This window comes from Eretmochelys imbricata, chromosome 9 (assembly GCF_965152235.1).
Source record: "Eretmochelys imbricata isolate rEreImb1 chromosome 9, rEreImb1.hap1, whole genome shotgun sequence".
Classification (NCBI taxonomy): domain Eukaryota; kingdom Metazoa; phylum Chordata; order Testudines; family Cheloniidae; genus Eretmochelys; species Eretmochelys imbricata.
In genome coordinates this window covers 50,689,975-50,715,600 of record NC_135580.1, presented here as the reverse complement: position 1 = coordinate 50,715,600, position 25,626 = coordinate 50,689,975, and the positions used below count along the sequence as shown (strand labels likewise).

Genomic DNA, 25,626 nt, shown 5'->3' with positions numbered 1-25,626 from the left:
GCCATACTGCAGAGGTGAGCTGGTCCGGTTTCCAGCAATGAATTTCTCAGTGCTCAGCTGAGGCCTAAAGCCTTGGCAAGAGCTGGCCCCTTGTTTGCCAGCATCACGCATGGGAGTACTGGGGGGGTTTAGGGAGGGGAGGGGTGAGAAAGGAACAGGTTGGGCTGCTACATTATGCATGAGAGGACTTGTCTACACTACCAAGTTTTGTTGACAAAACTTATGTCGACACCCAAAAGGCGACAAAACAAAAATCGCCAAAGGGTGTTCACACTTGCTCCCTCTGTTGACAGATGACGTCCACATTGGGGACACCATCATCGACAGGCTGAGCAATGCACAGTGGGTATGTATCCCACAGTGCAATGTTGTGGGAAGGAAGAGCTAATTGCTGCACATAGAATCATAGAATATAGGGTTGGAAGGGACCTCAGGAGGTCATCTAGTCCAACCCCCTGCTCAAAGCAGGACCAATCCCCAATTTTTGCCCCTAAGTGGCCCCCTTAAGGATTGAACTCACAACACTGGGTTTATCAGGCCAAAGCTCAAACCACTGAGCTAGCCCTCCCCCCCGACATCTTGGGATTCTCTCCGAGTTCTCCCACAGCCCCCTCAGCTGCTGAGCGCAACATCATGAGTAGCTCTGTGAGCTCTCCCTGCTGGGGACCTGCTGTGTTCCTAGTGCAGGGCAGAACAGGAGCATTCCAATGATTTGCTCTTTGTTTGTTCCCCAATACTTCCCGGAGTTGTTCACAGATACTTCCGGGGAGCTTTGGAAGGGGAGGGGCGCATGCCTGCAGGGCAGCAGAGATCACCGAGCAGAGCAATCAGGGCAGGCATTGTGGGATACTGGCAGAAGCCAGTGCTGTCGACAAAACAATCAGCAGTGTCTATACTGGCTCTTTGCCCACAATCAAGGGAGGGGAAAAGACAAAAGTCTCTCATAGGGGTGGAAGTTTTTTGTTGCCAAAACTGGGCGTTTTTCGCGACAAAAGTCACATTGTAGTGTGTACGCTCTTGCTGTTTTGTTGCCAAAAGGCTGTTTTTGGTGACAAAACTTGCCAGTGTAGACAAGCCCGGAGGGTGGGGAAGAAGGGACAGCAGGCTCTAAGCTGTGGGTCTCTTTGCGTTAGGGGGGCTCCACTCCCTGCTCCCTGCTGTAGAACATGCACTGGCCCAGCCCCAGGATCTACCCACTGCCCATGTGTTAATGTGCTCCCTCCCTCTCTCCCCCCTCCCCCCCCCCCCGGCGTGGGAGAGAAGTGCTATTGCATCCATGGTACAGAGGGCCTGATCCTCCACTGAGGGCTTATCCCCAACAGCAAGGTAAACGGTCGCTCTGTAACGAGATGTTTCTCTTCCCAGCTCTGTTCTGTAGGGACACATGATCTTTCACCAGCCACCTTCGCTAGGGTTGCCAGGTGTCCGGTTTTCGACTGAAAAGCCCGGTCGAAAAGGGACCCTGGCGGCTCCGGTCAGTACTGCTGACTGGGCCGCTAAAAGTCCAGGTGGCGGTGCTGCAGGTCTAAGGCAGGCTAGTACCTACCTGGCCTGGCACTGCACTGCACCCCAGAAGTCGCCAGCAGGTCCAACTCCAAGGGGGTGTCACGGGGCTCCGCGTGCTGCCCCTGCCCCACGCACTGGCTCTGCACTCCCATGGGAGCTGGGGGGGGGCGGTGCCCGTGGGTGAGAGCAGCGTGTGGAGCCTCCTTGCCCCCCCGACTAGGAGCCGGACCTGCCAGATGCTTCTGGGGCGCAGTGCTGTGCCAGGTCAACCAGGGAGCCTGCCTTAGACCCGCAGCACTGCCAACCGTGAGCCGCCCAAGGTAAGCCTGCACCCCAACCATGAGCCCCAACCCTCTGCTCCAGCCCTAAGGCCCCCCAAACCCGGACCCCCCTCCTACACCCCAAACCCCTCATCCTCAGCCTCACCCCAGAGCCCACAACCCCAGCCCAGAGCCCCCTCCCACACCCTGAACCCCTCGTCCCCACCCCCCAGCCTGGAGCCCCCTCCTGCACTCCAAACCCCTCATCCCTGGCCGCACCCCAGAGCCCTCACCCCCAGCCCAGAGCCCGTACCCTCTCCTGCACCCCAATCCCCTGCCTGAACCTGCAGCCCCCTCCCGCACTCTAAATCCCTCAGCCCCACCCCCCAGACTGGAGTCCCCTCCTGCACCTCAACTGCATAATAGGAGAGAGAATGTATGTGAAATGTGACTTTATTTCCATGAACAGTAATTTAAGGTTTAGAGTGTTTACTGCATATAATGCTAAGTATAGTGAGATTTGTTATCTACTCTGGACTTGACAGGCTTGGAAATAAACGGACCCAAGTTTCCATCTAAGCAGTGGATATGCTATTCTTCTCAGCAAGTATGCTTGCAAATGGGGCCCTCATACATAACAAAGCAGCCACTGATTAAGAGTTGTGAAGAGTGGTTCAGATTTTGGACTATCATTTGCATTGTTAAGATGAAGCTACTCAGGAGAAAGAAAGTGCCTTGTCAGGCTGTGGAATGGAAAGGGTTCCTCTGCAGTTTACAAAGGGTATGTGACTCACCAAGGTCTAGCAAACTCTGGATTGTCCTTATGCCTAAAGCTCCCTAGCAGGTCTAGGGACTGCTTCTGCAGTCTGATTTGCTGGAAGGCTGCCAGCAGCAGCCCCGTCTCCTCCTCCTAACTGCAGTCAGTCAGTTCAGAGATGCCTCAGCTGATTCTTCTCTCATCACCTGGGTCTCAGCTAGTCAACTGACCTGCCTGGAGGGGGAGTCGAAGGGACATTCCCCATGTCTGGCACCGAACGTCTGAGCAGGAGATGCAGGAGGAGGCTGCACAGCAGGTGCAGGCAGGTACATTGTTTGGAATGTACAGTTTCTGTGTCGGGTCTTAGCAGATTTTCAGGAACTTCAGTCAGGGCCTGGAAGCTGCAAAGCCTGGGAATGGCTGTCCCAGACAATGTCAATAGTAACCAGTGCCCTGCAGAAGGACAGAATCTGACAGAAATGCCCCTGAGGGCTGTCCAAAATTGCTCAGGAATCAGGCTACCTGCAACTATTCTGTAGGGCAGGGCTGCAAGAACCCTTTAATCCATTTAAAACCACTTTGGGGTCCTCACCACGCCATGCACATGTATGCATGTGACACGTGAGAGCTCCTGTGTGCATGTGCTCCCTGTAAGATAGGCTGTTTGCGTGTCCACCTTGGAAGATGTGCGTGTGTCCCCCTTGTGGAATCCTTTGTGCCTGTGCTTTCTCTTAGTAGGCTCCTGTGTATGCAGTGCCCATCGGAGGGCCCTGTGTGAACGCCCGTCAGCGAGCGCTGTGCGTGCTTGGCAATGCTGGCTAGTTTAGAGTGTACCACAGGCCTGAGTTTTATCCTGGTCTCTATACAAGCAGATACCAGAGAGAGTGAGATGGGATTGCCTTCTGCAGTTTGATGGAGGTATTGAGCAAAATACAGTATTAAATAACTGTGATTTTGTTCAGCCATCTCTAGTGCATGTTGAGGATTTCTTTGGTGTAGGCCAAGGCCCTCTTTAGCCAAGATACTGTTTTTCCCCCCTAAAAAGTCCCTGCCTCATTCCATGCAGAGGGTGGCTACATGGGCACCAGGTTTGTATAATTTTTGGTGGTGCCCAGAATGGGTCCAAGCAGAGCATCCCATCCATAGGACAGACCAGGGCAACCGCCCCCCAGCCCTGCACTTTGGAGGGCCCTGTGCTTCAGGGGGACACGGGATCCAGGGCAGCCTGGAGGGGTTAGCAGTGGGCCTGGTGCCAGCAGCAGCGAGTGACGCCGCCCCAGCCCTCTCTGCTCTGCCCTGCTGGCTCCTGGCAACGCTCATGGGGAAGCTGGAAAGAGGCAGGTGGGGACCGGGGCTTCGGGTGGAATGGGGGCAGGGAGGGGGCAGAGCAGGGGCGGGAAGAGACAGGATGGGGGCTTGGAGGAAGGGGTGGAGTGTGGGCAGAGTGGGAAGGGAGGTGTGGGGTGGAGCGGAGCAGAGGGGGCTGGGGCCGGGTCACTCACGGCTGCCAAGTCAGGCCCCTTGCTAACCCCCCAGGCCACCGTGGACCCCATGTCCCCCTGAAGCGCAGGACCTCCCAAAGCATGGGGTCTGGGGCAATTGCCCTGGTCCATCCCATGGACAGGACAGCTCTGAAAATATAAGCCCAAACATTGGTGGAGCCGGGCCCCAGTTCTTGAATATTGGTGGATCATGGGCACCCCAGGCCCATATAACTCGCTGCCTATGGGTGGCTAGTACTCTGGGAACGTGGAAGCTTCTCAGTATTTCTCTCTCTCCACTCATCATTCAGTGTGTAACCCCCCGAGGCCTTATTTACTGCAAACCATCCCAAATAGCCACTAAATACAGAATTATCAGACTCTGGGCTTGCTTATCACTATGAGGCACTTGCTCATCATGAGTGCCTCATTCCCAAATATTAGTGATTTTGTCTTTATGACTCCCTTGTGAGATAGCAGTTTTTGAAAATTTTACCCATGGGGGCCCAGCTTGAGACACCAATCAGTGAGGTCCCCAAAAGGTAGTGTACATTTTTTCCAGCTTTTGATCTTGGCAGCCCCCTTGGACACATGGAGATAATAATATGCAGCTAAATGATTTAGGAGCCTTTGTTCCATTTTCTAAAGAACGCTAGCAGGGCCGTCCTTAGGATTTATGGGGCCCTACGCAGTATTATTAAACTGGTGCCCCTATGCCCGACGGCAGCCCAGCAGGGGGGCGAGGGGGAAGGGATGAGGCAGCAAAGGATAGCGAGACGCCTGGCCCACCTCACGGCAGCGGAGAGTCACAGTTCCCCACAGACACCCCCGTATGCGCTCCCTCACCGCAGAATGGGCATGCAAAGGTACCTAATTAAAAGCTCTAAGCTTGGGAATAAAAAAAAATGTCAGTCACAGGTTTTTTGAGCTGCCCTGAAGTTTGTCAGACATTTATTTGCAAAAATTTCGTAGTAAGGGCAAGTCAGCTGTCTTGCTGAATACAACATTAAATATTATCGGATGCATCATCACAAAAGCATATGCTCAAATAAATTGGTTAGTCGCTAAGGTGCCACAAGTACTCCTTTTCTTTTTGCAAATACAGACTAACATGGCTGCTACTCTGAAACCTGTCATTAAATATTATGGAATACATGATGCAGCTCTTCTCTGTTTTACATTTTCTTAATTGGTATTTCTAAGCTGATTTTATATTTTAAATGTACTCTTAAGCCTTCATAAAAGTAATAAGAACATAAGAATGACCCTACTGGGTCAGACCAAAGGTCCATCTAGCCCAGTATCCTGTCTTCTGACAGTGGCCAGTGCCAGGTGCCCCAGAGGGAACGAACAGAACAGGTAATCATCAAGTGATCCATCCCCTGTCGCTCATTCCCAGCTTCTGGCAAACAGAGGCTAGGGACACCATCCCTGCCCACCCTGGCTAATAGCCACTGATGGACCTACACTCCATGAATTTATCTAGTTCTTTTTTGAACCCTCTTATGGTCTTGGCCTTCACAACATTCTCTGGCAAGGAGTTCCACAGGTTGACTGTGCGCAGTGTGAAGAAATACTTCCTTTTATTTGTTTTAAACCTGCTGCCTATTAATTTCATGTGGTGACCCCTAGTTCTTGTGTTATGAGAAGTAGTAAACAACACTTCATCTACTTTCTCTACAGCAGTCATGATTTTATAGACTTCAAATGATATCTCCCCTTAGCCGTCTCTTTTCCAAGCTGAAAAGTCTCAGTCTTATCAATCTCTCCTCATACGGAAGCCATTCCATACCTCTATGAAGAGAGAGATTAATAAGACTGAGACTTTTCATCTTGGAAAAGAGATGGGTAGGGGGAGACATGATTCCTGATCAATCATTTCAGATTACTACATATTTAACTCAGTGAAACAAAGACATTATTTTAAATTAATCAGTCACAGAGGTTTAGTGTGTTCATAACATGTTCATTGCTTTTAGAAAAAGGGAACACTAATTTACTTTGTGTGATCTCCATAACAATAAATATGTTGAACAATAGGCAATGAAATTTGTTATCTCCATAACAGACAATGACATTTCACCAACTTTAAAAAAAATATATGTTTCCAAAGATTTTAGGCACAACAAAGGATTTTATATTTTACTAAGGTACTGATTTTGCTGGAGGGTTCTCTTAAAACTAGTTCATCAGATAGTCAGAAGTAAAGAAAGGGAAACTCTTTGTCCAGCTATCTGGAAGGAAAGGGGTGTTTTCCCTTTAAGGGCTCTCTTTGGGGTGGGGGTGAGGGGGTTGTGTGTGTGAAGGGAGAAAGGGATGGACAGAAAGGACAGGAAGACTTTGGAAGCAAGGTTTTTTTTTTTACTATAGTAATTAAAATGTGTATTTTAGATAAGGGTGGTCTTTTGAAGGATTTATTTAAAAAACTATGTCTGAAGATCCAAGCATTTAAGGCTAAAGATCATTGTACATCTAAAAATCTATGCAAGGATTTTTTAGAGATGTGATTTTATAATCTTCAACTCACTAATGAAATATTTTTAAAGCAAATTTTAAACTAAGGTCCTGTAGACTAACATGTTCTGAGTAAATATTACAGTGATACACAATGTTTTTGTCAGTAAATTCAGAAACTGACAGTATAATACCTGGGGCTTGGCAAATGACTGTTAAATGGAATCATTACCACTTGAATGGCTCTAACAGTTTCAATGTTGTGCTAATAGATCTGGCAGGCTAGAAGCTTTTTCACTTTTAACTCTGTCAAGCTTTCTTACAACTACAATACCCACCTGCGGAAGTAAAGAAACAGATTGATAGAGCCAGAAGAGTTCCCAGAAGTTACCTACTACAGGACAGGCCTAACAAAGAAAATAACAGAACGCCACTAGCCGTCACCTTCAGCCCCCAACTAAAACCCCTCCAACGCATTATTAAGGATCTACAACCTATCCTAAAGGATGACCCAACACTCTCACAAATCTTGGGAGACAGGCCAGTCCTTGCCTACAGACAGCCCCCCAACCTGAAGCAAATACTCACCAACAACCACATACCACACAACAGAACCACTAACCCAGGAACCTATCCTTGCAACAAAGCCCGTTGCCAATTGTGCCCACATATCTATTCAGGGGACACCATCACAGGGCCTAATAACATCAGCCACACTATCAGAGGCTCGTTCACCTGCACATCCACCAATGTGATTTATGCCATCATGTGCCAGCAATGCCCCTCTGCCATGTACATTGGTCAAGCTGGACAGTCTCTACGTAAAAGAATAAATGGACACAAATCAGATGTCAAGAATTATAACATTCATAAACCAGTCGGAGAACACTTCAATCTCTCTGGTCACGCAATCACAGACATGAAGGTCGCTATCTTAAAACAAAAAAACTTCAAATCCAGACTCCAGCGAGAAACTGCTGAATTGGAATTCATTTGCAAATTGGATACTATTAATTTAGGCTTAAATAGAGACTGGGAGTGGCTAAGTCATTATGCAAGGTAGCCTATTTCCTCTTGTTTTTTCCTCCCCCCCCGCCCCCCCCGATGTTCTGGTTTAACTTGGATTTAAACTTGGAGAGTGGTCAGTTTGGATGAGCTATTACCAGCAGGAGAGTGAGTTTGTGTGTGTATGGGGGTGGTTTTTGGAGGGGGGTGAGGGAGTGAGAGAACCTGGATTTGTGCAGGAAATGGCCTAACTTCATTATCATGCACATTGTGTAAAGAGTTGTCACTTTGGATGGGCTATCACCAGCAGGAGAGTGAATTTGTGTGGGGGGGTGGAGGGTGAGAAAACCTGGATTTGTGCTGGAAATGGCCTAACCTGACGATTACTTTAGATAAGCTATTACCAGCAGGACAGTGGGGTGGGAGGAGGTATTGTTTCATATTCTCTGTGTATATATAAAGTCTGCTGCAGTTTCCACGGTATGCATCTGACGAAGTGAGCTGTGGCTCACGAAAGCTCATGCTCAAATAAATTGGTTAGTCTCTAAGGTGCCACAAGTACTCCTTTTCTTTTTGCGAATACAGACTAACACGGCTGTTACTCTGAAACCTCCCAAGGAAGACTCACCAGGCTGCAGCAGCCAGCTGTGGGAGTCTGCAGGAAGTGTCAGAACAGGGATAGGAAGAGCCGGGAGGGTGGACACTAACACCCACTGGTGCCCCAAATTTTCAGGGGCCCTACGCAGCCGCGTTGTCTGCGTATGGCAAAGGATGGCAATGAATGCTAGGCACACAGGGCTAAGATGCTCAAAGGCACTTAGGTACCTAGCTCCCATTGACATCCATGGGAGCAATGGGAGTTAGGTACCTAAAAGCCTTTGAGGCTCTGGGCCGAAGAAGCCCACATCTCCCTGCAAGTCAATGGGATTTCAGCTCCTGCATGCCCCTGAGTCACGTTTGAAAGTGGGATGTAAGTTGCTAAATTATTTCAATGGTTTTGAAATTTTTCATAGGGGCCGAGCACCCACACAACCTATTGACTTCAGTCCCATGTGTGGATATTCAGCCCTTAAATGAGGTATCTCAAGTTAGACTCACAGAAAATGAGAAGTACAGAACTGGAGGCCACCTGTGGAAACATTTGGTGTGATGATCTAGCCAACATCTGCATATAGGAGAGCAAAGGCCAGAACCTAGGTCTCCTTGGTTGCAGTCAGCTGCCTTAACCACATGCCCATTCTTATTCCTCCTGTAGTTTTCTGCCTCATTCCTGACACACTTTCCAACCTTTGCAGTGAAAAAGCTAGGGATTCTACCAACAGTAGCTTCATTTCCTGTTTAACTCCAATGCATTCAGGGAGCACCATCCAGCCTGTGCACTGAATGAGGCAGTGGTTCTGTTGGGGGTGGGGGGGGAGATACAGTGTGTGATCGTTAAATTAAAGACAGCATTATAATGCATGAGAGAGCTGAAGTAAGGTTGCATGGGTTTGTCTTCATTTTGGTGTTTCCTAACTTTTCAGTGCTTGACTTTGCAAGCTGATTAAAAGAATGTTAATCTAGTTTATTGTATGTAATTTCCCAGGTTATTTTAAAAGAAAGATACACAATCTATCAATTTCAACAGTGAGATAACCAACCAGGCATCAACAGGGCCATCAGCCCATGGTCTTCGCCCCCATAGCACAGCCCTCCACCATTTGAGCAAAGGGCTAACTCCATTAGCTACCAGTGGCAGAAGGGTGTGAGCTCTTCTGTAGACCAGCCACTAAAGGGGGATGCAAGACATATGTGCCTAGATCCTAAATACCTTTTAAAATCTGGGCTATAGAAACTGTGGGCAAGCTATGCAGGAGTAGCCCCATTTCACAGGCACATAGCTAAGTACATAGAGTAGTTCCCTTTCCCTTCCTTCTTCCGCCTGAGAAGTGTGGGGCTAAGCAGCTGAGAACTGGAGGTAAGATAGTGGAGACTTGGATTCTATTCCCAGCTGTGACAGAAATGACTGAACTCTTCCCAAAGATCATTCAGCCTGAGGCAGAGAGCAAACATAGACAATTGCAGCCTGAACAAGTGGCAAAGCAATTCAACCTGGGGTTATAATTAGCCATGCTGGGCAAGCTTAGTCCTAGGAGTTGCTACTATCAAGGTATAATACCATCAAGGATTAGCGGTCTTTGCCTCTCGATGTCCAGCCTGTTTCCTTTGAGATCATCAGACACATAACCACAGAGGACACACTTCTCCCGGGGTGAATTACAGCTACCTCTGGGATGGAATACTGCACCTGTACAACTGTTCATAGCAAGGCTATGCACCACTTTAGGATACAAGGTGCAGTTTGAAAATGCATGGGGAGTGTAAGTACAATAGGCAGAATGCAGTGTGATCAGGACTCTGAGGTTAATAAGGTAGCTACTCCTACTCAAAGACTGGGGGAGTGGTAAATAGAGAGGGCAGGTCCCTGGTACAGAGCAACCTAGGCACAAGCGAACATGCATTTTAATACGATCAAATACAAAGCCATACATCTAGGTCCAAAGAATGGAGAACATGCAGGATGAGGGACTATCCTGGGAAGCAGTGAGTCTGAGAAAGACTAGGCAGTCATGGTATATAGTCAGCTGAATCCAAGCTCCCAGTGCAACTCTCTGACCGAAAGGGCTAAAGCAACCCTTCATGAACAGGGGAATCCCGAGTGGGAGTAGAGAAGTTATTTTACTTCTGTATTTGGCACTGGTGCAACTGTTACCAGAACATATCCAGTTCTGGTGCCCACAATTCAAGAAGGATGTTGTTAAGTTGGAGAGGGTTCAATGAAGAACCATGAGAATGATTAAAGGATTAAAAAACCTGCCTTATAGTGATAGGCTGTCAGGATCCTATCCAGGGTAGTCAGGACCAAAGGTCAGAGCTGGGTCAAACCTGAGGCTGAGAGCAGTAGAGGAGTCTATAGTCAGGTTCCAGGCTAGGGTCAATACCAAAGGTCAGGAGGCAAGGTCCAAATCAAGCCCAAGCCCAGTAATAGTAGCTATTGGAGATCCACACTGTTGCCTGGAGACTTCCTGGAGTACCCCTGGGGTTTATATATGGCAGGGAGCCAATCAGGAGCCATGAGGTTGCTGCCTGTCTGTCCCCTTGAGGCGGGACTTCCTAGGGGCTGTGTCCACAGCTGGTTGTAGGTAGTGGAGCTGGAGCTGGTTATAGCTGCTGCTTGGTGGTAGCATAGTGCTGTTTGCTGCCTAGCAGCTCTGCAGAGCTAGGTTTAAGACCCACTGGGCTTTACATAGACTTAAGGAACTCAATATGTTTAGCTTAACCAAGAGAAGGTTGTGGGGAACTTTTCAAGTGCCTCCATGAGGAACAGAAATTGGAAGCTCTTGAGTCTAGCAGACAAAGGTGTAACAAGCTTCCAAGGGCTGGAAGCTAGGTAAATTCAGGCTAGAAATAAGGTGTGCATTTGTAACCGTGAAAGTAAGTAACCATTAGTACAATTTCCCCACAGCTGTGGTAGATTCTCCATCACTGGCCATTTTAAAATCAAGATTGGATGGTTGGTTGTTTTTCTAGAAGATCCGCTCTAGTTCAAACAGGAGTTAATTCAGGGCTGTCCTATGGCTTGTGTTACACAGGAGGGCAGACTAGATGATCACAGTGGTCCCTTCTGGTCTGAAATCTATGGAAAGTGCCAGAGAGGATGGCAATGAGCAAAAGAGGACAGGAACTTATTCTTACAAAAATATTTTTATGTGAAATGTGGCATTTGCAGCACGGTTACACCAGCTAGTGCCATACTGGGGCATTGGTCTCATACTGTGCAACCTACTGAATTAGCCGTAGCATCTCAAGGACCTTAATGGGGGAGACAAAAAAATTAGCACTTCCAAGAAAACAACTGTACATCAAGACTACAACATTTCATCCTATCCCATTGCTGGAAAACTGGCTTATTTGCTCATGACCCAGCCAGACTGTGATGTGGTGGAGGCTGAATCGTTCTGCAGGTGTATGAATAAATAATAATCATAACACATTGCCTTTTTATAGCACGTTCCAGCTGAAGATCTTAAAGTGCTCCGCAGACATAAATGAAATTTAGCCTCATGACACTGAGGGCGCAGTTGTGGCTTTAGACCACAGCTACAGGTAGAGTCTGTCAGTCCAGCAGGGCTCCCACAGGCAGTGTGCCTAGACCTCACCCTGGGGATCTGGGAGTGAGGGTGAGCTCGGAGGGTGCTACACCCTTTGAAAGGAGGGAGCATGTACTCTGGCTGCCTGACATTCTGAAGACAGGGCAAGTAACATACTAGCCAGGTGTGGTGCAGGGGGTAGCTGAGGGTTTGATCTGTATGCCCAGAGCAACCTGGATGAAGGTGGATAGCTGGTGTGTAGCCGGAAGGTCCTTGACTCACCCTAGCAGGGTGAATAGGGAAGACACATGGGATTTCTAATCTATAGAGAGAGGGTGGATCGGATAGATTGGGTATTTTCCCATTTGGTGGAATAATGGCTTCGGGTGGGCAAGGTATCATTTCTGGGCTGTGTGTGGGAGATGTGATGTGTTGAGCTGAGTGAGGAGTTGAATCTCTGCTCTGTGTATGGAGGGTAACAGAAGATGGCGGTGTCTATGGTTATTAATGAGTGGCTGATTTGGAGAATGGTCTGTGGTTGTGTCTCTGGGTCATATGCCATGGGTTATAGACAAAAAATTAACAACTCAGCTGTCGGTGATATAGATATGAGCCTACAACTAGGCATACATATTAATATGAACACATAAATATAGATGCAGTGTATGTTACTGTTTAGTTTTATTTTTTTAGTTAAAATCTTCCCTATTTCATCATTTAATTGGTTTAATTTGCAGCAAGGGAGATTTAGGTTAGATATTAGGAAGAACTTTCTAATTATAAGAATAGTGAAACACTGAACCAAGTTGCTGAAAGAGGTTGTGGAATCCCCCTCATTGGAGGTTTTAAAGAACAGGTTGGACAAACACCTCTCAAGGATGGTCTAGGTTTACTTGGTCCTGCCTCCATGCAGGTGGATGGGCTAGATGACGGCTCGAGGTCCTGTCCAGCCTTACATTTCTACGATTCTGTGATCATTCATTCGGGGCCTGTTGTAGGAAAACAGCAGATTAATTTAGAAGTCTGTGCTGTCTAGCTCATAGCATAACTGGTCTAGCTCACATCTGAAACAAACCCCAAAGCATGTTGGGATTGGAGGGAGAGGATTCACGGTGAGGGGTGTTCTCCTAGCAGCAAGCACCAGCTAGAGTTTCCTTGTGTTTCTGATGCATGTTTACTATTTTCTGTTTCATTGCATTTCAGGACTTCTAGGCATAACAAATTCGAGAGGCTGTGTTGAGGGTGACGAGAGACCTGCCCCGTAGCTGGGAGTGGCAGGCAAGCCAGAATGCTACCCCTAGAGCTGAATGGAGTCTGCCCTGATGAGGGAGACAGCTACGTTGTGCATCCCAAGATCTGCGACCTCAAAATGGTTCCCAACCTCAGACGCAGCAATAGTGGCTTCTGTAAGAGCAAGAGGAAGGCTCACTTTGCCACTGGCAATAATGAAAAGGCAAGTTTAGACAATGCCAAAGTTAGGGGGAGGCCAGCAAATACACTGACCATGTATAAGAGTCAGGGGCATAACCAGGAGATGCTCCAAGCCCAGGGTGGGTTGGTGGGAGTAGGCTGAAAGGGGCTCTCAGTCCAGGGACACAGTATCATTTGGAGGAGGTAGTAGTTAGGGTCATTACATGCTTTTCTCCAATAGCCAGGGAGACAGACAAAGTGCCCTGGGAGAAGTGGACACATGGAAGAGAACCGTTCTGACAATCCCATTCACACAAGGTGAAAACAAACCCACTAACAGCATCACCCTCAGTCCCAGAGCTGTTCTGATGCTTCTGGAGTGAGAGAGGGCAGGGCATTCACATACCTTAATCCTTGTCTGCAGGGGCCAGTGGCGCACCTGAGCCCCTCTGGCCAACCCCCTGCTCAGGTGATGCCCCCTTCCCTCTGCCCACTTTCCAACCCTAAGGAGGGGGGATTCCTTACAGGAGCCACAACTCCTTTCTTCCTGTGTGACCAGACAAAGCCCCCACCAATTTAATATGAAATAACTCAAGTTAACCTGCAACAAATTCAAAGTGTGAATAAGCTGTTAGACTCAGCCCTCGCTGCTCCTTCATGTCTTGTCATCCTCAGCTTTGGGCACACGTCTATCTCTCTGGTACACAGTGTGCTGGCAGAGTCCTCACTCTGCTAGCTGTCTAACTGAAAGTGTCAAATTCCCCTGGGGTTTCTTGCAGTTGTGACCTTTGTTTCTCTATGTACTGGCTGAGAGCCCTTGCACACTGCATCTGTGATGTGCCCCTTTTTCTGTGGATCAGTTGTAGGAACCTATGTAATCTGGTCTTTGTCTGAAACCGTGTAGGCCTACTGTTCCCCTTATTCTCTCCCCCACCATAGGAGAATCTCAGCTCGTGGATTTCTGAAAACATCAGGAAGAAGGAGTGTGTGTACTTTGTTGAAAGTTCCCAAATGTCAGATACTGGGTAAGCCAAATGCATGGATGTTTTCCCCCTTCCGTCTGCTTCTTACTTTCCACCCACATTGCAGAAAAGTAGAATCAACATTCAGTGTTAAGCCCATTTCTGCTACGAGGAGAGGAGTGCAGTGATGGTCTGGGAGCCGCACAAAGAGAATACAGGAAAAGATTTCCTGGAGAAGAAATGTTGTGTTTCTTCAGCTGATTCCACAATGCTAAGCACAGCTGGTTGAAAAATGTTGTTCTTATTCCTGTGGAAAACTTTGATGGAAACAAAAACAAAAAAATGTAGTTTTTGTTTAAATTTTCTACAGAAAATTTGGATTTTTTTGGTGGAAATTTGAAAATGGATATATTTTGATTTGCAAATGCAGCCACGATACCTCCTGCGAGTTGTAGTTCTGGTGCCACATGCTCCCACCAGGCAGGCCATTCAGCTGGGTGCAAGGTCACACTGGTGGGGGTGGAGTGGCATGCTCTCCCAAATGGTGTCCTCCAAGTGGCGTGACCTTACACTTACCATGAGTGCAGGGTCATGCCAGTGGGGGTGGCTCCATGCCATTCCCAGAAGTACCACATTTTCTGGGAATGCGTGAGTGGCCACCCTCGCTCCTTTTCTTTATACTGACAATGTATACTTACATAATAATGTATACTTATGACAGTTACCACCCTTTGAAAAGTGCTTTGAGATCTTCTGATGGCAAGCACTGTATAAACAGCTAAGCATTATAGGAATTATTATTTATAGGCTGAGCTGTCTGCTTGGATATTTCCCATGATGCATCACAGTCTCCTCTCTTGGAGAGGGAAGGTGGTGCAGCATGAGAGTCCCTGGTGACGGTGCATCATGGGAGGTGTAGTCCAGCTGGGGAGCCCTGCCCATAGAAGTGAATGGAGATATAAAGAAACTGAACTACAATTTCCATGAGGCTCTGCAGCAGTATTTCCAGATGGAAATATTTGGGGTTTTGGCCAAAACATTTCAGTTTTTTGGGTGTTCTGTTTTTGAACAGAAAACTGAATTTTTTTGCAGAAGGCAGATGCTTTCACAAAAACATTATTTTAGTCAAAAATCCAACAAAATTGTTGATCAGCTCTAATGTAATGTCAGGATCAAAATCTGGGGAACTACTCTCCCAGGCAAAGTTGCAAACATGGGTAATCCTCATAAAATCTCCAGTGTTGTCACTGCACTTTGCTGATGACTGTAGTGAGGTTGCATTTACTTCAGGAAAATATACTACGGTAATGTATTACTATTGCAGCATTTAGAGTCCCCACTGAGATCAAGGGTCCACTGTGCTAGGCAGTGCACACAGTAGGAGACAGCCCCTTCCCCAAAGAGCTGACAAACCAATAGACAGACGCCGGAAGAACCGTTATCCTCTTTTAGTAGTTGGAGAGCTGAGATCCACAGAGTTGAGGCCTGAGCTCACACAGGGAATCGGTCCAATGCTTAACTACAAGTCTTGGCTTGTTACATTGTTATGAAGTACTGTCATCTATAATAATAGGAAACACGCTTGCCAGACTAAGAGAACTGGGTTCCTTCTGCAATGCAGGTGCCTTGATGTGGCTCCTGATTGCTTGTTCACCTACTGACTAGTTCACAGCACTGAGCAGTGTGCATCAGGTCTCCTGGATACTGGTGCAGATTAGTGAGCTTCTACCACACTTAACAGGTCAGTGGTGCAAAGCACTCTGCCCTACAGCTGGTTGGGAATTTTCAATCAAAACGACTTGTTGATGGAAAATGCAGTTTCTGCAAAGTTAAAATTTTCTATGTGAAAATTTCTATTTTGCCTAAATTTTTGAATATTCCAATCGAAAAATATTTCATGAACTATTTCATTTTGGGTCCATTCACCATTGGATTGTTTTTCCCTTTGGTGGTGCATTGCCTCATGGGAGTTGTAGTTCCAGGTGATTCTCCCCCATGGGCTGAGCTCCAGGGCTGGACTACATGTCCCATGGTGCAGCATGTGGTGTCCCTTCAGACTGACCTGTGTGGTGCATCATGGGAGCTGACTATAGTGCATCACAGGAGATGTAGTCTTGCCATGGAGACCTGCCATTGGGGGCATTAGGACATGAAGCACCCAGAACTACACCTCCCAAGAGACAATGCAAGGCACTCTGGGATGTGTAACTTAACATTGAACTGAGTCAGAACAAAATGATTTTCCATTTCTGAATCAATATTTTCCAGAACTTTTTGTTCCACAATTTTTAAAATATATTTTGGCTTAATTTGGGGTGAAAACAATGTCCAGATATCGGAATGTCCTGCAGAATGGAAATGCTGATTTTTGCTGCGTTCTACCATGCACAGTGATCTCTTCCTCACAGTGATTTCTCCTCCGTAGCCAATAGCTGATGGGCAAGCTGGGCAGGAGATATAAGCTCCCTAGAGGCTGGTGTCGGGAATTTTTAAAGTAAGCCATTGCCACTGCTTCCAGTCTCATACTCATAGACTCAACAGACTCATAGAATCATAGAATATCAGGGTTGGAAGGGACGTCATCTAGTCCAACCCCCTGCTCAAAGCAGGACCAATGCCCAACTAAATCATCCCAGCCAGGGCTTTGTCAAGCCTGACCTTAAAAACTTCTAAGGAAGGAGATTCCACCACCTCCCTAGGTAACGCATTCCAGTGTTTCACCACCCTCCTAGTGAAAAAGTTTTTCCTAATATCCACTCATCTGCCTGTAACTGCCAGAGACTCCCCTTTTGAGTTCAGGGAGTTGCTGATGCTGTTTTCTTGCAGGAGGGTCATGTGTGAGTGTGGTTACCCCAGAGAACAGCACCTGGAAGAGGCTACAAAGCCATCTGTTTTCCTGGGGAAAGAATGGGACCCCAAGAGGCACATCCAAGAAATGCCGACGGACGCATTTGGTGATATCAGCTTTGTAGGTCTGGGACCAAAGGTGGGAAAGGTGGGTCAGTCCCTAGTGTCTAGGGGACAGGGATCCCATACTGAAACCCTGCTGCTCGGCACTTGCAGCTGATAGAATGGGCGTATTTGCCTGCTTTTGATGGTAGATGAGGAGAGGCTCCAAAGGCAGCCCTGGTCCAGAGAAAGGGAGGGGGCAGGTGGGGTCACCTCCTTCACCCTGCCAACCGCCGGAGCAGGTCTGGGGAGAGGGAAGGAGGCCCAGGGCCAGGACAAGTAAATCTAAGGTCTCCTCTGAAGCCATTTGGTGGGCCAAGATTCAGTGTGCGACCTCCTCCACTCCTCCTGCCTTAGACTCCTTGGGGTCTGAATCCCATGGAGGTGGGAGGGAACAGGTACAGCATCCAGCTCTGAGTCAACCTCACACTCCCCAGGGCCTGGCACTAGAACAGCAGCAGCGTCCGTCACTCTGTCATCTCAGCCTCTCCTTGGAGGGGGGAATCTGTCACCTCGGGGGTGCTGTGCAGTGACAGATCCAGCTGCCAGCCTGGACTGGCCCTGAGGTGATGCATGGGGCAGTGGAGGGAGATGTTCCTCTCACACGCAGCCCTGGTCCTTTACAGGAAGGTGAGGAACTGGGGTGGGGAGAGAAGGGAGCTGCCTGGACTTGATTGCCTAGAGGAAAGGAGTTTGATTCTTGCTGTGTTGGCTAGGATGAGTTCCTGGCTGGCTTTGCTCTCTGGGTAGGTGCAGTGGGTTTTACTCCGTCCCTTCCCTGTGTTTTGCACCCCCCCCCCCAGTATGTGCGCGTCTCGGCGGACACCCCTCCATGCGTCATCTACCAGCTGATGACTCAGCACTGGGGCCTCGACTTGCCCAACCTGCTCATCTCTGTGACCGGGGGAGCTAAGAATTTCAACATGATGCCGAGGCTGAAGAACATCTTCCGACGGGGGCTGGTCAAGGTGGCCCAGACAACAGGTAACACCTGCTGGTGGTACATAGTCCCTGAGGGCGGGCAGAGCATTCCTGGAGCTGCGCTAGAGGAGAGCCCTGTTTGCGTCTCTGGGGGAAAGCGCTAGGGGGTTCCCAATGGGGGATAATGTGCTAGGGAAGGAGCTCAGCTAATACGGTGGTGAGGGTGGTGTCAGAATGGGAATAGAATAGAATAGAAGGTGTCAAATCCTTGTGGAACAGCATCCCTGGCCTACGAGCTCATCAGTGCTGGAATGACGGGCAGTGACGTTGGCCCACAGCTCTCCAGACAGCAGTCCGATAGATCAGCCTCTGCAGGGGCTCTGGAGACAGGCAAGTTCAGACAGTTACCAGAGCTCTGCAGAGCCAGTGAGCAGCTTTGGTAAGTGACCTTCCATGAGTCCTTGGACTCCTGATCCCTTGGGGCCAGCGTTTTCCTCCGCCTGACTCACACCTGCCTGCCCTCTGCTTATACCATGTGCTCCAGGGGAAAAGCCTTTAGCTTTCCTGCAGGATCTGCTGTATGGTCTCATAGTGATTGGGGTGGGGTACAGGGGCCCGGAGTGCCTATCTCTGGGTGTGGCCCACAGATCTGAAATGTTGCTTTCAGACCGAGAAACCTCTTGCACTGTCATCTCAGCTCACTGCAGCCCTGTGAATATTTCTCACTTCTACCAGCCTCTCCTACCCACCACCCGCACACTGGTCTCTCATATACATGCCACAGGGCACTAACCCCTTCCTGCGTTCCAGCCCCAGCATTGCCCCATATCTCACCAGGACCCTTGCACCAGCCTTTCCTAGTAAACGCTTCCATTGCTGAGCAGCCGCCAGTCACTCGCTGTCCTCTTTCAGTAATGCTGGCACCGCAAACCTCTCATTAGCATGCTGCCTGGCTCGGCATCTCTGAGAATACAGTGTCAGTTGCACACCAGCAGAGATGCCTCAGACAGAAAATTAATGCAATCCCAGGAATCACCTAGTGAGTGATAGAGTCCAATGCTAAGACCAGAAGGGGCCATTACGATCCTCTAATGCAGGCCAGCGTGACTCCTGCATGGAGCCCGTTCTGCCGCTTTGAGCAACAGCGCATCATTTACGAAGACATCCGGTCCTGATGTACTGACTTCAAGGGGTGAAGAATCTACTGTCTTGCTCAGTAAGCTCTCACTGTTAAAAATGGGCACTTTGTTTCTAGTCTGAATTTATCTAGCTTCAGCTCCAGCCATTGGATCTTGTTTTAGATTAGAGTCTAGTTTATAGACCCCTGTGCCATCAGAAGTCTTCTTGCTAGGTACTTATAGACTCTGATCAAATCACCTCTTAGCCTTCTCTGAATCATGAACAGAAATATCCTGAGCCAAATTCTGCCCTTACTGATATTACCAAGGGGTCCTCATGGGAAGTAACACTGTGCTGGGATCTGGGCACGGTCCTTGCTTGGGGTAGCTCATACTCTGTGAGCCTGGTGTTCTCCCACATGGTGGGGAAAGGCCAGCCCGAATGTCGACTGCTGCAGGAGACCACGGGATCTGTGTTGGGATTCTGCTGCAAGAAGTGACAAATAAAAGCTTCAGCAGAGGCTATCCATACAGCCATTTCAATGAACTACAGCGAAAGTAGCCAATTCGTCAGTTCCTATTTCAAAGAGCTACTGCTGGGAAAGGGACAGCCAGAGTAAATATGGAGCAAAGAATCCGCATTCTGAACATTTGAATGAGGTGGGAGTAGAGCTGGGAGAACGAGTGATATTTTTTCAGGTTGGTTGCAGTTCCAGGGAAAAAAAATTAAAAATAGTTTCAGGTTGACCCAAAGCAAAATTTTCAGGGAATCAAAAAGTAGTAAAAAAAAACAAAATTGTTTTCAGTTGGATGCAATGTTGAGTTTGACCCAAAACAAAATGTTTCAATTTTGAATTAAAAAAAAAAAATTAATGAAGCTGCAGGAAATTTCTAAATGACATTTTGTCTTGAATCAAAAAATTGAAACGTTCTGGTTGGAAAATGTTGTTACAAAACAATTAGATGTTTCCAGAGTTTTATTTTTTTTTTTTCAATGGAAACAATTTGGTGAATTCATAAAATGTTTCTGTCGACCCAAATGTGCTTTCTTGGCGACAAAGAGTTTTGGCCAAAAAATTTCACCCATCTCTAGATGGGAATGAATCCAGACCTCATGCCAGAATTCCTCAGACTTTGAAAAAATTCAGATCAGGATCCAAACTTGGTGTTTCGGGCCCATCTTGGACAAGCAGAAAGAAGACAATCCAGACAAACCCATTGGCCCTTGGGAACTCTTCAGGTCTCACATGACTCTTAGGCACTGAGGCTGATTCCTCACTGCCTTGCCCCTGGTGCAGTTATTATTGTCTGTATTAGGGAAGATTCTAGAGACCTCAACCACCCTCAGGGCTCCGTTCTACTTGGTGCTGTACACACACACAGGCCTTGTCTAGACTAGGATTTAAGATGTAATGTTAGAGCAAATTAGCTGACGTGGTAACTAACACATTATAAAAACCGGGCTAAGAACTGGAAATCATTGCAGAGGAAAAAAAGCTGTTAGGATCAAGCAGATTATGCAATGTAAGGTCACCACCTTAGGCATTTGAATAACTAGACAGGCAATGGGAGGAGATTGACCAAACACAAACAAGCCTTCTAAAGCTGACAAATACAGGAGAATAAGCAGACGTGGGGCAGGGCAAATGGTTCCCTATTGATCAGCTGGTTTGATTGTCATGGATCCACAGGATTGGTGTTACACCCCCAGTTTTGGAACAGTCTCCAGGAGGCGCCCCTTCAATGTGCCAGACCCCCACAGGGTCTCACTCTTCCTCCAGGGTAAGCCATGCTACCTCACTGCCTCCTTGACTGAACCTCTGGGGCTCCAGCACTCCTACTTCACACCATGAGATCTGCTCAGAGAGTCCAACTGAGCTAGACTCTTGGTAGAGACTTGTCCCCTCTTCAGAGATTAATGCACCCCAGCATACACAGTGACACTCCCACAGCACTGTCAAAACAGTTGGGGTTATTAGTCATAGAATCATAGAAGCTTAGGGTTGGAAGAGACCTCAGGTGGTCATCTAGTCCAATCCCCTGCTCAAAGCAGGACCAACACCAACTAAATCATCCCAGCCAGGGCTTTTTCAAGCCAGGCCTTAAAAACCTCTAAGGATGGAGGTTCCACCACCTCCCTAGGTAACCCATTCCAGTGCTTCACCACCCTCCTAGTGAAATAGTTTTTCCTAATATCCAACCTAGACCTCCCCAACTGCAACTTGAGACCATTGCTTCTTGTTCTGTCATTTGCCACCACTGAGAACAGCCGAGGTCCATCCTCTTTGGAACCCCCCTTCAGGTAGTTGAAGGCTGCTGTCAAATCCCCTCTCACTCTTCTCTTCTGCAGACTAAATAACCCCAGGTCCGTCAGCCTCTCCTGTGTTAACTGGACACAGTATAGGAAGTCCTTAGATTAGCACAGAGAAATGAAAATTAGCCCAGAGACCCTGCTGGTTAGCCCAGACCCAGCCAAGCTGTAGTGAACCCCCATGTTTAGGCTCTGTCTGGGGTCTTAGTCTGACCTCCTTGGTCGCTTCCCAGGTCAGAGCCCTGACTCCTTCCAGCAGCCATCACTTATCCTGCACCACACACCTCCCCAGTCCTTTGTTCTCAAGCTGGGGGATTGTGCTCAGCTTCCCTGCTGAGAGTGGGTGGAAATCCATCTCCCTCTGGGTTGCTGTCAATGTCCTAGCAATTGACTTTGCCTTTGTCTTCTTGGCTCCTCCATTGATATGGGGTTGGCCTTGGTCAGTCCTTTTTTGTGACCCATCCAGGCTCAGACAGCTGGGCAACATTCATACCTATGTCTCCCAGCCTGCCCTAAGAGCAAACAGTCCTCCTCTCACCTCATCTGGGTAGCCATGCAAATTATAGGGGAAACTGAGGCACAAATAGGCTTCATAAAAATACTGCAGAAAATTGCCACTTTCTCTCCAAGGAAAAGCAATAGAAGAAGAGGGAAAATGGCTGGAGGTTGGAAAAACTTTTGGTGAACATGTGCTGCGGCTATAGAGTAGACTTTCTAAACAAGTATTGGTTTGTTACTATCCTGAAACCCTTTTGATTCTTTGCAGATTAAATAGGGTGGCATCAGGAGGTGATATATGTGGCTATTTGTAAAATTGGAAGGATGAGATTTCATATGCATTAATAATGTTGATGGGTTTTTTTAAAAGGTCTCCAGACAAGTGTGTGCCTTTTAAGCTTTAACCGGGACCTTTACCATGTGCTAAAGGCAGAATGCCTTGCCTAGACTAGACTTTTAAAAGGTGTTTGTTATCACGTTAGCCTCATGCTTTTAAATCTTCGACTGTGTCTTCACTGCCAAAACAGGTGTGTGTTTACAGCAAAAGAATGAGTGCAAATTAGCGCTCTCGCTGCAAAATCCTAGTGGAGACAAGGCGCAGGTAGTTTTTAGCTAAGACAGGTCTGCCCTATACCCCACACCTGTGGTTAACTTCACCTACCTCCAGCAAAAGCTACAGAGCCTTGTCTTCACTAGGATTTTACAAAGAGGTGGTTAATGCCTGATAGTTATCCCACTGTAAAACACACCTTTCTGGCAGTGAAGACATGGCCATTAAGGCCATGGTGAGAGACAGTCCCCTGCCCTGAAGAGTTCAGTCTGAACAGCCCAACAGAGGAAGAAGAAGGGTTATTAGTTGGGGATTGGTCCTGCTTTGAGCAGGGGGTTGGACTAGGTGACCTCCTGAGGTCCCTTCCAACCCTGATGTTCTATGATTCTATGATTATCCCCACCTTATAGAAACACACAGGTCCACAAGGTCAGAGAGGAAGTCTGCGGGAGAGCAGGGAACCAAATCCAGATCTTCTACATCCCAGTCCTGAGCCACAAGACAATCTGTCTGCCCTGCACAAAGCACGGTCCACTTGCAATAGTGGCATTCTCCTCACCTAGGGCCTGCACAAAGTGCAGGGCAAGGAGGCATGAAGCCCAGCGAGGTCCCAGGCCTGTGTGTCAAAGAGGGTGGGCTCAGTGCACGGAGGGCTTTGACACCCCAAGGTACTGATGGGGCAGAATGCAGGATGGGTACTCCACAGGCCTCAGAGTCTCCAAAACCTGGGTGGAAGGGGGACTTCTGTAGGTCTCTGATAGGCTAGGATATCAGCCACTGTACGTGGCGCATTCACCTTGCCAACCCCTGCTCTGTCTGCCAGGTGCCTGGATCATAACGGGTGGGTCCCACGCCGGTGTGATGAAGCAGGTGGGAGAAGCTGTGAGAGACTTCAGCATGAGCAGCAGCTGCAAAGAGGGCAAAATTGTTACCATCGGCATAGCCACCTGGGGGACCGTGTACAACCGAGGCAGCCTCATCTGCCCCATGGTGAGTGTCCAGCCTCTGTGGGGTATGGGGGCTGTGTGTTTGATTGCTGCGGGGTGGGGGTGGGGGGCTTTGTGTTTGTAGACATGTCCTGAATCTCACACACCCTCAGCGGATTAGAGACATAAAGGCCAACACTTATCTCCCAACCTCTTTGAAAACCTTGCATCAGAAAGGAAAAAGGAGAAGGAATTCATGATTGCTTGTTAATACCATGTATTTAAAATACCAAGCATGCAAATGGAACTCCTGACCTTGCCCGTTTCATGTTAGATATTTTCACACAATCTCAGCTGCGATAAGAGAAAAATAGACAGCCGAGAAAGACAGAAGGGGCCATATTATGACAAGGGTGAGGAAAATATGTCCTCCCCCTTGCAAACACATTTTAGGGCGCTTTTGGTTCTAAAATAATGTAGATTCCCTCCCCTCCCCCGCCCCCCCCACTCCCAACCTCTCAGAAGTTAACCAAATCTGTGACACATTTGCTTTTGTTTCAGGGAAATATACTGGAGAATGCCTGCCATATCTGCAGAACTCCAGCTTGAGTCTGTACTTACAGTGATAGGCCCCTCAGGAATACTTAAGGCAGACAGATTCGAGTCTAATGAGACAGTGTGACGTTATTAGGTGCCTAAATAAGTAGTCTGCCTTTCAGAAGGGCTGAGCATCCACAACTCCCATTGATTTCACTGAGAGCTGCTGAGAACTTGACGCTTTGGACAATCAGATCATTTATTTTGGGACTTGGGAGCCTAACTCCAGGCACCCCTACCCCTGTTTGAGACTCTTGGCCTCTATGCTGTGCAGTGTCCACCTTCGAATCACTGAGCTAACTGAGCTGGTAGCAATTTCAAATCCCTCCTTTGTGTATTTCTGAGCGGAAGATTCTCCCCTCTCGATTCCGTAAAGTATCAGGAGGGGCCCGGAAAGAGGGGGCCCCAGGCAGGTGGTGCAGGGAGCACTGCACAAGCTGCTGAGCTGAGAGGATTAAGTAACAGTCACTGTGAGAAACCGCTTGGGAGGGGCCGGGATGGCTATTTGTCAAAGATTGCTGCCCAGTCCTGATCCCGCCCTCTTCTGCTTTCTGGCTTTGCCTCTGTCACTACACTGGGCCATCTTGTCCATCATTCATTGATCCAAGTCAGGACTGTCCCCGTCTCTCCTCTCCCACCCCCCTGTGCGGACTCCCTCTTGCACACCTGCTGTTTTCACCACACCTGCTGGCCACCACCCTGCGCTCTTGTCTGCTTCCCTGGGGTTGTTCCTACGGGGTTCAGCCAGGGGACCCCCGCCTGCTCTGCTAATAGAGCTCTCCAAGTGAGAAGGGCCCAGCGAAATCCCCCTTTTGGTCTGTCTCTCTTTCCTCTGGCCGTTTGCAGGGCGGCTTCCCGGCTGAATACGTGCTGGATGAGGAGAGCCAGGGGAACCTCTCCTGCCTGGACAGCAACCACTCCCACTTCATCCTGGTGGATGACGGGACCCATGGCAGATACGGTGTGGAGATCTCCCTGAGGACCAGACTGGAGAAGTTCATTTCCGAGCAGACTAAGGTGAAAGAAGGTAATGGCAGCACAGGTCAGCCCTGCTCCGGAGCGGAGGGAGTGAAAGACGTGAGATCCGACAGACATTGGCACCAGGGCATGGGCAAGCCCCTAGATCTCTCTGGCATCCGGCAAGGAGGAGGTCGCATGTTAGCATCAGTGCATTCACTGTTGGCAGGTGGTGTCAGAGAGTCCAGGGAGCAGAGGCTTTGGAGAAGGAGCTCTGTTAGTGGATAACGTCTTTCCTGCCAGGCTTTGTCAGTGGCATGGGAGGTGAATATCATAGGCTGGGGGAGGATGTGCCTCCTCAAACAGCCAGGCATGGCCCCTCCCATGCTCTGCCCCCAGGCCCACCCCCCCTCCAGCTTCCTGCTCTGCGGATCCCCCTATGCAATTCTCTGGGGCTGGGGAGGCTGGAGCCGCGCCATCCACCCTCCCAGGGCTGGGGGCGCTAGCCTGGGGTGGGGGCTGGTGGTTGCGGTGGGGGGCTCTGGGCTGGAAGGAAGGGGCGGTGCTGGGTTCTAGCCTCCTGCAGCCGGCAGATCACACGCCACCCATGGTCAGTGGCGCAAGTCGAGGCAGTATTTCTGCTGGTGAAGTGACTACAAACCATCCCTGCCCTTCTGGCCAGTGCCTCCTGCTAGCTGATCTCTGGGAGCAGCTCTGCAAGCTGGCATGGGTTGGAAATACCTGTGGCTTGTCTTTTACTTGTAGCTATTTGAGGGAGATCCATGCTGGCCTGTCTTAGCAGGGCGGCTGATCTGTGAGAGGTCTGCGTCCAAA

The 25,626-nt window shown here is 48.7% G+C and overlaps 1 protein-coding gene across 1 annotated transcript in view; it reads left to right on the top strand.

The window, feature by feature from the left end:
- Positions 1–12,881: 12,881 nt before the first annotated feature.
- Positions 12,882–25,626, top strand: part of TRPM2 (transient receptor potential cation channel subfamily M member 2) — a 47,477-nt gene continuing 34,732 nt past the window's right edge. The window contains exons 1-6 of the mRNA XM_077825530.1: positions 12,882–13,046; positions 13,946–14,028; positions 16,792–16,960; positions 17,718–17,898; positions 23,136–23,302; positions 24,682–24,862. Of these exons, the coding sequence (XP_077681656.1) occupies positions 12,882–13,046; positions 13,946–14,028; positions 16,792–16,960; positions 17,718–17,898; positions 23,136–23,302; positions 24,682–24,862 (946 nt within the window). The remainder of the gene's footprint in view (positions 13,047–13,945; positions 14,029–16,791; positions 16,961–17,717; positions 17,899–23,135; positions 23,303–24,681; positions 24,863–25,626) is intronic.